This window comes from Bos taurus, chromosome 15, assembly GCF_002263795.3.
Source record: "Bos taurus isolate L1 Dominette 01449 registration number 42190680 breed Hereford chromosome 15, ARS-UCD2.0, whole genome shotgun sequence".
Lineage (NCBI taxonomy): Eukaryota > Metazoa > Chordata > Mammalia > Artiodactyla > Bovidae > Bos > Bos taurus.
In genome coordinates, this window is record NC_037342.1 from 78,796,561 (window position 1) to 78,812,674 (window position 16,114).

Below are 16,114 nucleotides of genomic sequence, written 5' to 3' on the forward strand. Positions count from 1 at the left end.
TGATCACTCCTTGGGGAATTTCAGTTCCACTCACTGGGCTTGTGTAACCACTGGCAGATCTGGCTGAGCAGTAGAGGAAATGGCAGTGACTCAAAGGTTCCAATCATGTGGTGGTTGTTTGTTTTTCATCTTTGCAGACCTTTTATATCTAAAGATGACATACAAGGTATTCAGTCACACTACCTGTCTTGCAGCCTACTGTACCAGAGCAGTGTTCCCAGTATTTTCTGTAGGCATTGGTGTAAGGCTCAGAAGATGCCTAGATAACTGAAAGTCAGGCTTCCCTGGTGGCTCAGTGGTCAAGATTCCATCTGCCAATGCAGGAGATCTGGGTTTGATTCCTGGGTTGGGAAGATCCCCTGGACAAAGAAATGGCAACCAACTCCAGTATTCTTGCCTGTGAAATCCCCAGAGCAGAGCAGCCTGGCAGGCTACAATCCATGGGGTCACAAAAGAGTCAGACATGATTTAGCGACTAAAGCAACAACAATTTAAGGATATATGCAATGTGATTAACAGGTTGGCTGTTGTCATCAGATAGAACTGGGTACAAGTTCTGATTTGGCACTGCCACTGGCCCTTATTTTCTCTTGAGTAAGTGATTTAATTTCTCTGAACTTTAGTTCTCTTATCATAAAAATGAAATTGATACTATCTACATTGCCTGGTTGTGCACTTTTGATTACATCAAATAACATAATACATGTAAAGTGAATGAAGTTGCTCAGTTGTGTCTGACTCTTTGTGACCCCATGGACAGTAGCCCATAAGGACTTCCATCCATGGAATTTTTCAGGCAAGAATACTCGAGTGTGTTGCCATTTCCTTCTCCAGAGGTTCTTCCTGACCCAGGGATTGAACCTGGGTCTCCCACAAGGCAGGCAGGAGCTTTACTGTCTGAACCACCAGGGAAGCCACAATGTAAAGCTTTTAGCAAATTGTCTGATGCATATTAGCTACCATTATTTTATTAATAGTAATGCAAATTAATGAGGAAGGAATAAATTAGAAAGTTGAAGAGGGTTATTCAGTTTAAAGTCATTTTGATTTGGGGAAAATCTCTAGTTGTAAAATAAATTTTAAAAAATTTGGTCTCCTCTTATCTTTGGTAAGAATTATGATGTCCAGCTGGATTACAGTTTGAAGGACTCGGTGATCAGGCAGAATACAGTTGACCTTTGAGAAACATGCAGGTCCACTTAAATGTGGATATTTTTAAGAAAACACACAGTACTACAAGATTAGTGGTTGCTTGAATCCACAGTTGTGGAACCACATATATGGATAGATAACTCTGGGGCTTGAATATCTTTGGATTTTGGTAACTGAGGTGGGTCCAGGGACTAATCCTCCTCAGATACTGAGGGACTACTATACTGTAATTGGGAATTAATCACATGGGAAAAAAGGCAAGATTGGGCAAATTTAGTTTCCCAGAAACTCATTCAACTATTTCAGCTGTTTTATCCCATATTTTCTTGAAATGTCTCAGCAATAAGAATGCAGTCTGGTGTCATAATCTGCAAATCTTTGATAATCATAAATAGATTGGATAAGAAAGGTAAGAGGACCATCCAGGCAATAAGAGTAGGAGAATATTATTGTTTTCTTACTTGACTAAATATATGAGCACCATGGTTCCGAAGATTCCATAGAAAGGACCGAATGTGATGAAATGGCGGATATAAAAGGTGCTGACCCAGGCAATGTCCTGCAGAAAAAGGGCTTGAAAGTTGAGCTAGTGGAAATAAAACTGGCTAAGTCTTATATCCTTATACTCAAGGAAGCTGCATCTGGAAAGGACCAAGCATTTACCTCTCCCCTTTTCTACCAGCCTGATCTAGCTCTAGCAAAGGAATCGAGTTACTCACCTCCCAGTCCCTTCTGCGGTACATCGCTAGAATGGAATCCAGGTTGAAATATACTGGTATAAGAAAGGGGACCCAAGCTGGAAAAAAAAAAAAAAGAAGGAAAAAAAACATCAAGAAGATAGTGAACAAATGAGCAGATATGATTCCTGTGGAGGCTAGTGGGAGTTGATCTCCTAACATGCTACCCCTGGAATATTGCCCCTGAGAAGGATGTAAGGTGGACATCCACAATCACATCCGGGATGCTGCTGGGCTTTTAGAGTCTCTGGGTGTGAACCAGGACTTTGGGTCAAGCTCCCTTAAGGAGACTGTGGAAGCTTTGAAGATCTGAGTCATTCTTGATGAAGGCATCCTAGAAGGCATCCTTCTGCTATGAGCTTTCAAGTTTTTAAGGTCCCTGGAATCCTTCAGTTCTTCACGATCCTTCATGTTGGGCCCTGTTGCAATATGTTAAGGTGGCAGATACAGAGCAGGCATACTGAGTCTGGCCAGATAGTTATTTACCTGCTTCTCCCCCAGGACCAGTGAAGTTGCCTGGAGCAAGTAGGAATCATATGGAGACCCTTCAGATTTTGACAACTCTCTTCTTGATCAAAATTTAGTGAGATGCTCTGAGTCCCCATCCTGACTAGGCTTCAAATGTGACCTATAAATTTTCAGAATCTGCAAACTGTCAGCACAAATGATTTTCTCCACCCTACACACTAAGAGACTCACACAAATGCTAGAAATACTTTCCAAGAACAATTCAAGGTTGTGCCCCTAGGATGACACCGACACCTTAAAGTCCCTGCCTGAGAAAGTTCAAGACTGTCCAAATAACTTACTGCTTGTTCAGTAGGCTTCTGACCTCCTTTTCTTCAATCATTTTTTAGAAAACTTACAATTATAAAATTCTTACTGTGTCCCTCTGGGATGGATTGTCCCTGATCCAGAGTGTTTTTCTCAAGGACTTGGGAGTCATCCCTTTGAAGTACAATCTTTGAGGATTGGGCTCTGTCCTGCAGCCTCTGGGAGGGTAGGAGTTTGACTTTGATAAGCACCAGTGAGAAGACACACGTGGCTTAACCACATGACCAGCTTCCCCTCCCTTTATCCTCTTTCACTAATTTCCTTTAGCATGTTCCTGTGTTTTAAAAGTCTCCCACCTTTCATTTCTGGCAAGTTGAGCTCAGCCTATACTGAATTACCTTTCCCTACTACAGCAATCTGCATGAAAGCTGTTTTGCCACCTTTATGAAATGTCAAGCCTCATCTCTCTCTGACAGGTTGAGAATGACTCATTTGTACCTGTCATACTACACTGAAGACATTTGAAAGAAAATGACAAAATGAAACAGCTCCTGAGGACGATGTGGTTTGTAAGCTGGGCATTCTGCAGTGAAGCTACAATATTCATCCATTCCTCATAAGCTAAGGCTGTATTGTTTCACTACACACAGGAGGAGGGTTCAGAAAAGACACTCCAGAAGTTTTTTCATATGTGAATACACATCTGTCTGGGCTGGAAGAGTTCCCTTTCAAACTGGGGCACTAGTGTCCTCCAAACCCTTTTTGGTCATGAAAGAGAATAACTGCATTAGGATAAGTCCTCAGAATTCTAACTCTGGAAGAGGCTGCAGTGGTGGTTGAGCCTCATGTCTCAGAATAAGGACTCACAGGCCATCCCGGTCAGGCACGAGACAGTTGACCACTGGTGGCCAATGTTTGGGCAAGCCAGATCATCTGCAACACTTTCTCAATCTTAACACTGTTGGCATTTTAGGGTCAGATAATTCTTATTGTTCAGGGCTGTTCTGTGTACTGTAAGACATGTCATAACATCCCTGGCTTCTGCCCCATGGGTGTCAATACCATTCCTCCCTCTTTGTTGGGATAATCAAAAAAGTATCTGTACGCTGTCAAACGTCCCACTGGGGGCAGCAATGCTATTAGTTGAGAACCACTGATCTACAGGAAATGTTTGCAATCTTCTCTAATTTGGGTTTCTTTTCCAAATGAGTAAGCATGTTTCAGATGAGCATATTTTGGGGTCCTAAACTTTTCTTCCTGAGCAATCACGAGTTTGACTTGGTTAAGAGCAAATCACTTTTGCTTCTAATATTTTTGTTGGTATTAGCATTATTCAGCTACCCTATTTTCTCTCAAGCCTAGAACATATCCAGATCTGTCTTATTATGTGTGTGTGTGTATATATCTGTCCACTAAAATACCTTCTACAGCTGTATGTAAGCTGTGGGAACAGTCAACTGTCTTCCACACAGAAGCTCTACAGGTGACTTTTATCATGAGACTCTGCTTTTTCGGGCACCTACTGTCAGTGCTTGAGCATTCTTTTCCTAATTTTCCCCCTATCCATACACCACTATCCTTTTCTTCTTGATAAGTATTGTATTTCACTTATCCAGGATGAGAGTCACAGGTACCAGACCCCTTGATTGGCATCCTGCCTCCCATCCATTCTTGGAGCATCTCCTTCACTGTACAGTAGCCAGAGTGATGAGATGCCCATTAAGAATGCCTAATCACTCTTCTATTTTCCTCTTCAGATTTCACCCAAGTAAGTCTGAAATAAAACATGCTGCTTTTTTGAGGCACAACAAGACATGGGATCGTCTCTCTGTGGGAGGATTTCAGTCATGCCTTCTGGCTTGACAATTGTTTGTTTCGAGGAAATGGGATGATAAGGATTGTGGCTCCCTGGTGACTCACACACATGGAAGTACAGGTGCTGCTTCTCGTAGTTGATGAATTTGATTTTGTTCTTGCCATACTGAAAGAAGAGAGAATAAAACTAAAGTAAGAACAATATTTAAATTAAAAAAAGAAAATGTACATAAACTTTAAAAAATAATTAAATAAATGTATTCATTTAATTATAAAAAATAAAATAAATGGTCTTATACCATTTTTAAAAAAGAACAATATAGATTTCTGTTATTACACCCAAGGTTGTGTGTGTGTGTATATCTCTCTTTGTGCACATGTGTGCATGTGCATGTGTGTGTGTGCATGTGTGTGTCTCTGTGTGTGTGCGCACACCTGTGTGTCTCTGTGTGTGTGCAGGTGTGTCTCTGTGTGTTTGCACGTGAGTGTGTGTGTGCTTGCATGTGTGTCTGTGTGTGTGCATGTGTGTCTGTGTGAATGCACATATGTTTGTGTGTGTGTGTCTCTGTGCATGTGTGTGTCTGTGTGCATGTGCACATGTGTGTGTGTGCGTGTGTGTGTGTGTGTGTGTGTGTGTGTGTGTGTAGAGTCTCTATGGAAAGAGCCATCTGGTCAGAGTTCATTTACTGTCAAACTGAAGGCACTGAGGAACCAGAACTGAAGGGAAAGGAAATATTGTGGTGCTTTTTCCTTTATTTAAATGTGGGCAATTCTTGCAGGGATGGTTTATTCCATTTGATTTCAGGGATTGTGATAGTTTATTATTATTCCCATGGGAGCCATTTTGAAATTTTTGCCCTGGTGTGGAATGGAATGGTGATGGAGGAGAAATATTTCTGATAAGTTTTCAATGTCTTCTCCAACCTATGTGCTTAGAATTCTGCTTGAAGCTCAGTCTGCTTGTATCCATTCATCCATTTAACAGATATTTGTTGAATGGTTATGTAATAAAACACATAGTCATAACCTCTAGTATCTACTTCATCTTTCATCCTCTAATTCCATCGTGGATCTCATGCTGTGATTTACTCATTTTAAGGCTTGATAATATATAATCTTACCACCGGGAATTTAAATCATTTTCTAGGGGGTCTTCTTAGTTAATTTAGTCAGTGGCCAAATGCACAAAGGCAGCAAAGATCTTGAAAGGAGGCATAGAAGTAATGGTTTATCTCTATAACCTAAGAGACACTTAATAAATGTTTAGTTGAAGGAATTAATGAAAGAATGATAATTCAAATCTCCTCTATAATTTTACCTTATGTTCAGTCAGTTAAAACACTGTGAGCTGTGTTTAATTTTTTGCTTTTCCCATTCTTTTGATACTTTCCCTTCTATATATTTCTTCTGTTATTTGGATATTAGACTTGACCCTTGTTTCTCTTAATATCATAAATAAAAATAAATGTCATGGTGATAAAGTAATGATAGTTATTTGCAGTTACTCCCAAGCTTCTGGATATTTAAGTGGTAGGAAACTTGAAAGAGGGAGTCAGTGGGAAACTTTGGAGAGTTGGCAAATGTAGGTCAAGGACTGATTTTTGAGTATGGCTCCAAAGGAGAAGTCTAACTTTTCCAGAGTATGAGCACAGGACCTGGCCCTAGATGATTAAATTAATATTCATTAAATGAATGAATGTTTGAAGAAAGTGGTAGAAAGACTGACAGTAAAATGGGAAGAACAGAAACATTTAGGGCTTATCAGAATTAGTTTTGTTGCAAAACAACTAAATTTAGAGATTAAATGATTGTAAGTAATGTGGTGTGCATTGGCTTTAAAATTATAGTAAACAGAAACCTAAGGCTCAAAGGATATGTCTCTCGAATGATGGAGAAGTGATGGTGTCTCCATCCTCTGTGAAGAGGCAGAGTGTGAACTGGATACAGTTTTACAGAAGGGGCTTCTGGAGGGGGCCAGGCTGCCTCATGAACTCCAGGGAGACAAGTCTCCATTGCTGTGAGGGACTGAGGAGAGAAGTCAAAGTGTCATAAGTTTAGTGATCAGCCGAGGAGTTCACAGGGATTCCCTGGTGGCTCAGACTGTAAAGTCTGCCTGCAATGTGAGAGACCCAGGTTGGATCCCTGGAGAAGGAAATGACAACCCACTCCAGTATTCTTGCCTGGAAAATCCCATGGGTGGAGGAGCCTGGGGGGCTACAGTCCATAGGGTCACAAAGAGTCAGACACGACTGAATGACTTCACTTTAGGAGTTTGCAAACTTCAGAGAGCTCTGACTTGTTTGTGGAGTCATTGTGAAGGACAACTGACTGAAGACTACAGTCAAGGTTTCTTTCTTTCTTTTATTTTCTTTAAATCTTGGCAGGAGACTTTTCTCTAATTGGAAGAAGGTTGTCTTCCCAAACTGGGAAAACCTATTTTAAGAAAGTTGCACAATTCTGGTTACCACAAATTCCCCGCAGCAACTGACCAAGCTACACTCCCTTGTTTTTAGAAAGCTCCTAAATTCTTCCAGAAGGAGATAAAGCCTCTTCCTAAGCACTTAATTCTCAGGATCCATCATTTACTCTTAAGCAAAGATACCTTTATCTGGTTATCCTTATGCCTTCTATCTTGAAAGCAGACTATAAACATCTTGGTAATAATCTTTACATGCTGGTTTTTAAGCTGAGGTTTAAGAAAGTCAACAGCTGAGACATCCTGGAGTTTACCTTCCTTTTTCTTTTCCTTAAGAAGTCTGAATTAGAGGTGAGGTCCTGTGTATTATGAGGCATTTGAACTGAGTTTCATGTATAAATGAACCAAAATGAACCTAAACTAAAAATAACAGCTTAGTTTCTTCCAACAGTTAGAATTAGTTGACATAACTAAATATGTAGATGTTTCATGATTTAGCACTTGTTGAATGTACTGCCCTGCTTTCTATGAGTGATTTAGCCTGAATGACTTTTAAGATCATGAAGTCATTCATTCCACATTTTCTTCTTTTCTTGCAACACCAGATTCATTTTTTTTAAATTTATATCCTGGACTTAAAAGAAGAAGAGATGCTCTGAAAACATGCTTGAAACCAGAATCTCCAGCCTGATCTCCTCAAAACAAAGGTGTAGACCTTTCCAAGAACCACTTCCTGAAACATTTCTTTAGTGCTTAGGATTTCTGAATATACCTTGACAGGTTGTAAATCTCCAATAACAAAAAATGGGCCTACGTCAATATCTGGGTCTTTGGAGTAGATATTTGGTTTTACATGGTGTTGGAAGTGCCGATTATTCCACCATTTTGCAGATATGCCCTGAGGAGAAAAGAACATTCATTAGCTGCAACATTTGTCTCCTGAAATATCTTTCATTATCAGAGTTTTCCAAAACTAAAGAAAATCAACCCTGAATATTCATTGGAAGGACTGATGCTGAAGCTGAAGCTCCAGTACTGACCACCACTGATGTGAAGAGCCAACTCACTGGAAAAGACCCTGATGCTGGGAAAGACAGAGGGCAGGAAGAAAAAGGGATGACAGAGGATGAGATAGTTGGATGATATCACCGATTCAATGGACATGAATCTGAACAAACTTTATGAGCTGGTGATGGACAGGGAAGACTTGTGTGCTGTGTTTATGGGGTCACAATGAGTCGGACATGACTAGCGCCTGAATAGTAACAATCCGAGTTTTCTGCCTACATCTCCAAAGTTTAATTAGGATATGGATTCCTGGAACATGCAGCACCCCCTCATTCCTGGGTCACAGAATGATTCATTGCCTAGAGGCTCTAAAAGCTTACCAGCAAATAATTATCTTACCCAGGAACACAAATTCCAGGTTAAAACAACTCCTGATAATGAAGAAGAATAAAAACCATTGAAATGAAATGTTTTTCCATCTTTTTTTTTTTTTTTGTCCTCCTTTTAAAAAGAAACTTGAACTAGGTAGAGCAGAGACTGTACTTCTTATTTTATAAATAAAGAAATTTCAGCTCTAAAACTAATTAGTTCTGGGGGGAAAATGGCCCCAGGTTTCCTACTTCAATGAATATTTTAAAGAGTCATGGATCTGAAGTCATCTCCTATGGGGGCTTGCCTCTGATCATCACATGTTCAAGTTTCAATGATCTCATTAAATATAAAAGAACAAAAGTATTTTAGTTGATGCTGAACTCATGTCATCTCTGATTAAGTTGTTTGGGACTTTTTTCTCTTTCAGTGAAAATCTGAAGGTTTTAACAGAGAAAAGGATTTGTAAGCATATCAACTTAATTGCATCCACTGGATGTATAAACACATCTGTGGTTTGGGAAAATTATGTACCCTTTGATGTTCAGTTTCATCTTCAGTAAATATAATTTAATGACATTTGCCTGCATAGGTTGTTTAAGGAGACATGAGTTGCTGTATGCAGAATGCGGGCATATTGAGATATTAAATTTTTCTTCCCTTCCCATATTACGTTAATCATTTATAGAAGAATAAGCAATCAGATCAGATAGTCACTCAGTCATGTCCGACTCTTTGCGACCCCATGAATCTCAGCACGCCAGGCCTCCCTGTCCATCACCAACTCCCAGAGTTCACTCAGACTCACGTTCATCGAGTCAGTGATGCCATCCAGCCATCTCATCCTCTGTCGTCCCCTTCTCCTCCTGCCCCCAATCCCTCCCAGCATTAGAGTCTTTTCCAATGAGTCAACTCTTCGCATGAAATGGTCAAAGTACTGGAGTTTCAGCTTTAGCATCATTCCTCCCAAAGAAATCCCAGGGCTGATCTCCTTCAGAATGGACTGGTTGGATCTCCTTGCAGTCCAAGGGACTCTCAAGTGTCTTCTCCAACACCACAGTTCAAAAGCATCAATTCTTCGGTTCTCAGCCTTCTTCACAGTCCAACTCTCACATCCATACCTGACCACAGGAAAAACCATAGCCTTGACTAGACGAACCTTTGTTGGCAAAGTAATGTCTCTGCTTTTGAATATGCCACCTAGGTTGGTCATAATTTTCTTTCAAGGAGTAAGTGTATTTTAATTTCATGGCTGCAGTCACCATCTGTAGTGATTATGGAGCCGAGAAAAATAAAGTCTGACACTGTTTCCACTGTTTCCCCATCTATTTCCCATGAAGTGGTGGGATCGGATTCCATGATCTTCGTTTTCTGAATGTTGAGCTTTAAGCCAACTTTTTCACTCTCCACTTTCACTTTCATCAAGAGGCTTTTGAGTTCCTCTTCACTTTCTGCCATAAGGGTGGTGTCATCTGCATATCTGAGGTTATTGATATTTCTCCCAGCAATCTTAATTCCAGCTTATGTTTCTTCCAGTCCAGCGTTTCTCATGATGTACTCTGCATATAACTTAAATAAACAGGGTGACAATATACAGCCTTGACGTACTTCTTTTCCTATTTGGAACCAGTCTGTTGTTACATGTCCAGTTCTAACTGTTGCTTCCTGACCTGCATACAAATTTCTCAAGAGGCAGATCAGGTTGTCTGGTATTCCCATCTCTTTCAGAATTTTCCACAGTTTATTGTGATCCACATAGTCAAAGGCTTTGGCATAGTCAATAAAGCAGAAATAGATGTTTTTCTGGAACTCTCTTGCTTTTTCTATGATCCAGCGGATGTTGGCAATTTGATCTCTGGTTCCTCTGCCTTTTCTAAAACCAGCTTGAATATAAGGAAGTTCACTGTTCACATATTGCTGAAGCCTGGCTTGGAGAATTTTGAGCATTACTTTACTAGCATGTGAGATGAGTGCAATTGTGCAGTAGTTTGAGCATTCTTTGGCATTGCCTTTCTTTGGGATTGGAATGAGAACTGATCTTTTCCAGTTCTGTGGCCACTGCTGAGTTTTCCAAATTTGCTGGCATATTGAGTGCAGCACTTTCACAGCATCATCTTTCAGGATTTGGAATAGCTCAACTGGAATTCTATCACCTCCACTAGCTTTGTGCATACTGATGCTTTCTAAGGCCCACTTGACTTCACATTCCAGGATGTCTGGTTCTAGGTGAGTGATCACACCATCGTGATTATCTGGGTCATGAAGATCTTTTTTGTACAGTTCTTCTGTATATTCTTGCCATCTCTTCTTAATATCTTCTGCTTCTGTTAGGTCCATACCATTTCTGTCCTTTATCGAGCCCATCTTTGCATGAAAGGTTCCTTTGGTATCTCTGATTTTCTTGAAGAGATCCCTAGTCTTTCCCATTCTGTTGTTTTCCTCTATTTCTTTGCATTGATCGCTGAAGAAGGCTTTCTTATCTCTTCTTGCTATGCTTTGGAACTCTGCATTCAGATGTTTATATCTTTCCTTTTCTCCTTTGCTTTTTTCTTCTCTTCTTTTCTCAGCTATTTGTAAGGCCTCCTCAGACAGCCATTTTGCTTTTTTGCATTTCTTTTCCATGGGGATGGTCTTGATCCCTGTCTCCCATACAATGTCATGAACCTCATTCCATAGTTCATCAGGCACTCTATCTATCAGATCTAGGCCCTTAAATCTATTTCTCACTTCCACTGTATAATCATAAGGGATTTGATTTAGGTCATACCTGAATGGTCTAGTGGTTTTCCCTACTTTCTTCAATTTAAGTCTGAATTTGGCAATAAGGAGTTCATGGCCTTAGCCACAGTCAGCTCCTGGTCTTGTTTTTGCTGACTGCATAGAGCTTCTCCATCTTTGGCTGCAAAGAATATAATCAGTCTGATTTCGGTGTTGACCATCTGGTGATGTCCATGTGTAGAGTCTTCTCTTGTGTTGTTGGAAGAGGGTGTTTGCTATGACCAGTGCATTTTCTTGGCAAAACTCTATTAGTCTTGGTCCTTCTTCATTCCATATTCCAAAGCCAAATTTGCCTGTTACTCCAGGTGTTTCTTGACTTCCTACTTTTGCATTTCAGTCACCGATAATGAAAAGGACATCTTTTTTGGGTGTTAGTTCTAAAAGATGTTGTAGGTCTTCATAGAACCGTTCAACTTCAGCTTCTTCAGCATTACTGGTTGGGGCATAGACTTGGATTCCTGTTATATTGAATGGTTTGCCTTGGAAACAAACAGAGATCATTCTGTCATTTTTGAGATTGCATCCAAGTACTGCATTTAGGACTCTTTTGTTTGACCATGATGGCTAGAGGAGCTATCCCACATTGAAGGTAAGGAAGGGCCATGGTGAGGAGATACCCCTTGTCGAAGGTAAGGAGCAATGGCTGCGCTTTGCGGGAGCAGCCGTGAAGAGATACCCCACGCCCAATGTAAGAGAAACCCAACTAAGATGGTAGGTATTGCAAGAGGGCATCAGAGGGCAAACACACTGAAACCATACTCACAGAAAACTGGTCAATCTAATCACACTAGGACCACAGCCTTGTCTAACTCAATGAAACTAAGCCATGGGGCAACCCAAGACGGGCGGGTCATGGTGGAGAGATTTGACAGAATGTGGTCCACTGGAGAAGGGAATGGCAAACCACTTCAGTATTCTTGCCTTGAGAACCTCATGAATAGTAAGAAAAGGCAAAATGATATGGTACTGAAAGAGAAACTCCCCAGGTAGTAGGTGCCCAATATGCTACTGGAGATCAGTGGAGAAATAACTCCAGAAAGAATGAAGGGATGGAGCCAAAGCAAAAGCAATACCCAGCTGTCGATGTGACTGGTGATAGAAGCAAGGTCCGATGCTGTAAAGAGCAGTATTGCACAGGAACCTGGAATGTCAGGTCCATGAATCAAGGCAAATTGGAAGAGGTCAAACAAGAGATGGCAAGAGTAAATGTAGACATTCATGGAATCAGCGAACTGAAATGGACTGGAGTAGGTGAATTTAACTCAGATGACCAGAATAAGCAATAGTCATAGCTTTTACTGAATATATGACACCTCTCAAAAATTGATTAATGTGTATTTTAGATCTGCAGTGCTCAATAGAGTAGCCCTTATCTGTGCGTGGCCACTGAGCACTTAATAAGTGACCAGTCAAATTGAGGCGGGTTGTGTAAGGATATAATACATACTAGATTCAAAGCCTCAGAATGAAAAAAGAAATGTAAAATATATTAATAATTTTTATATTTCTTTCATGTTAAAATGAAAATATTTGAAATATATACAGGAATAATAAAGTTGGAAGAGGGTATTTGCTGTGACCAGTGTGTTCTCCTGGCAAAATTCTGTTGGCTTTTGCCTTGCTTCATACACCCCAAGGTCAAACTTGCCTGTTAAGCCAGGTGTCTCTTTATTTCCTACTTTTACATTCCAGTCCCCTATGATGAAAAGGACATCTTTTTTTGATTTTAGTTCTAGAAGGTCCTATAGGTCTTCACAGAACCATTCAACTTCAGCTTCTTCAGCATTACTGGTTGGGGCATAGACTTCGATTACTGTGACACTGAATGATTTGCCTTGGAAATGAACAGAAATCATTCTTTCATTTTCGAGATTGTGTCCAAGTACTGCATTTAGAACTCTTGTTGATTATGAGGGTTACTCCATTTCTTCTAAGGAATTTCTGCCCACAGTAGTAGATATAATGGTCATCTGAATTAAATTCGCCCAGTCTGGTCCATTTTAGTTCACTGATTCCTAAAATGTCGATGCTCCCTCTTGCCATCTTCTGTTTGACCACTCCCAATTTGCCTTGATTCATGGACCTAACATTCCAGGTTCCTATGCAATATCACTCTTTACACCATTGGATTTCATTTCCACCACCAGTCACATCCATAGTTCAGCATGTTTTCACTTAGGCTCCATCTCTGCATTCTTGCTGGAGTTATTTCTCCTCTCTTCTCCAGAAGCATATTGGTAACTACCGATCTGGGAGTTCATCTTTCAGTGTCATATCTTTTTGCCATTTCATAATGTTCATGGGGTTATCAAGGCAAGAATACAGAAATGGAGTACAAAATGAAGCAGGGCAAAGGCTAGCAGAGTTAGTTAGACTTGGATTACTGTGATTGTAAATGGTTTGCCTTGGAAATGAACAGAGATCATTCTGTCCTTTGGTTTCTCACCAAATCCTAGAACAACATAGAAAGGCTTATAACCAGTTGAAGTCCTAGTTTTAGAGATGAGAACACTGAGAGCCAGAGAGAGAATCTGACTTGTTCAGGGTTTCACAGTGAGCGTTATCAGAGCCAGGGCTAAAACCCATTTTCATCAACCCTTGCACTATTATCTAGTTTCATTCTTCTAACCATCTATCCATCCATCATTCCATCCATCCATCCATTCCTTCATGCATTCCACAAATGCTTATTGAAGGCCTACTGTGTGTTAGGCACTCTGTTAGGCACTGCATTTCAGGGGTGCATAGGATAGTGTTCCTGTCCTCCTGGAGCATATTTGAGGGGGATAAGACCAACTGCCCTCGCTTTTTCCAGCAATCTGGGTTTTGCAACCCTCAACTCTTAAACAGAGCCATCTAACTTTCCGTGGTTTCTCTCTTTTGTTAAACTTTTATCTATTCTGCATATTTTCTTTTCTTTATAAATCATCCTCCCAGGATTAAATGGTTTTCTGGATTCCCCTAGCCTCCCAGAAGTACATGTCCAGACCCCTTCTAAGAATATCTCTACTCATGACTTTATAGGGTATATCTCCTGAGAGATGGTTCTTTAATGGTGTACCAGGGATTGGGCCAAATAGTTTATTGGCTAAGAAAAAACAGAACTTCTTAAATAAAAATTAACCTTTTCTCCGAAACATTTAAAATTTAATTTTAGCACATATGTTATAAAGTTATGTGTGTGTGTATATAGTCACTACATTGTTAGTATATTTACGTCTACTTGTGGGGTGTGTAGTAACATCCTTTGCTGATAAGTGTATGTAGAAACCACTGCTTAGTTAAATGACTTTCAGAATCCCATCATACTCCTGGAACATTATGTACCTTGAGATGACTCATCACAAATTTTTGCATCAGGCGGTTCCACTTGGGCTTCTTAAATATGCATAGGTGTCCTGTGTCATGCTGCAGAAATGAACCCTGAGCCTAGAAGAGATAGGGTTACTGTCAGAGAAGTTGATAAATTAAGAAGAAAGTAGTAAGTGAGCCCACTGGTAGATTTGGGAACCCATGGGAATATTGAGCGATCTCTATGTGTATCTGTCACACTTGCTGTGTTCTTTCCCATCTCTGTGACTTTTGGTTCTGTTAGCCGACAATACTCTTCTCTCCACTGTCAAAATCTTCCAGTGTGGAATGGAAGGAGAATGTCTTTGTAGTCAGGCTGACTAGGGCTCTAAACTGTCCTTCACCACTTTACAAGTTATACAACTCTTGGCAAGCTAGTCGGTACCTCTGAACTCAGTTCTTTGAGAAGCAGGGATTATAATATATCTTGCTCATTCAGCTGTTTTGCAGCCAAAATACATGTAAAATTCCTGATAATGCTAAGCAGTCAAATATTTGTTTCCTTTCTTGATTTCAAAAGTTGCTTTTCAAAGAATAAAGCAAGTTGACTTTTCAAGAAAAAAATGAGCAGATAAAATTTTGTAATTAACACTGATGTTAATTCTCCATGAAATCATCTCCAATTGCCTCAATTAGAATTAGATGCCTCTTTCTGCTCCAACAGCACATGCTTGTTTCTTTTCCTTCTGCTTTGTATCCTGTCTAGATATTTCAATGACCAGTTCCTCCCCTGGATGACTGTTTCCCAAGGGCAGGGTCAGGTACATTTCCCTTTGTGTCCACAATACAGTGTGGTCATAGAAGGCCATCTTCAGAGATCTGTGTTTTATTCAAAGGATTTATCAATTGCCCTACTACATGCCAGTTGCTGATTGTCATTTCTGGTAGAATACATGATCCTTCAGTTCAGTTCAGTCGCTCAGTCGTGTCCGACTCTTTGCGACCCCATGAATCTCAGCACGCCAGGCTTCCCTGTCCATCACCAACTCCAGGAGTTCACTCAAACTCATGTCCATCGAGTCAGTGATGCCATCCAGCCATCTCATCCTCTGTCGTCCCTTTCTCCTGCCCCAATCCCTCCCAGCATCAGAGTCTTTTCCAATGAGTCAACTCTTCGCATGAGGTGGCCAAAGTACTGGAGTTTCAGCTTTAGCATCATTCCCTCCAAAGAACACCCAGGGCTGATCTCCTTCAGAATGGACTGCTTGGATCTCCTTGCAATCCAAGGGACTCTCAGGAGTCTTCTCCAACACCACAGTTCAAAAGCATCAATTTTTCAGCCCTCATCCTTCTTCACATTCCAACTCTCACATCCATACATGACCACTGGAAAAACCATCCTATTATCATGTAATAATAAATAAATTCTGTTCATAGACTGGTGTATTGATAAGTATTGGTGACATGAGGCTTTTGGCTAGGGTCTCAGGTAATTTTTTTTTTTTTAATACAGATATATAACTTCTTTTTAGTAGAATCTTTTATTATGAAACAGCATGTATAAATAGTTATACATATATATATATATATATATATATATATATCAGTATAAATTAATGTGGGGCTTCCTTTCTTCATGGTGGCTAAGACAGTAAAAAATCTTCCTGCAATGTGGGAGACTCAGATTTGATCCCTGGGTCAGGAAGATTCCCTGGTAAAGGGAATGGCAATCTACTCTAGTATTTTTGCCTGAAGAAATCCATGGACAGAGGAG

General features: G+C 40.3%; 1 protein-coding gene across 1 annotated transcript in view; it reads right to left on the reverse strand.

Moving 5' to 3' along the window:
• Nucleotides 1–1,609: 1,609 nt before the first annotated feature.
• Nucleotides 1,610–16,114, reverse strand: part of LOC615051 (fatty acid desaturase 2-like protein FADS2B) — a 37,943-nt gene continuing 23,438 nt past the window's right edge. The window contains exons 4-8 of the mRNA XM_024975605.2: nt 14,377–14,478; nt 7,667–7,792; nt 4,584–4,644; nt 1,872–1,948; nt 1,610–1,711 (exon numbers count right to left, since the gene is read on the reverse strand). Coding sequence (XP_024831373.2) covers nt 1,610–1,711; nt 1,872–1,948; nt 4,584–4,644; nt 7,667–7,792; nt 14,377–14,478 — 468 coding nt within the window. The remainder of the gene's footprint in view (nt 1,712–1,871; nt 1,949–4,583; nt 4,645–7,666; nt 7,793–14,376; nt 14,479–16,114) is intronic.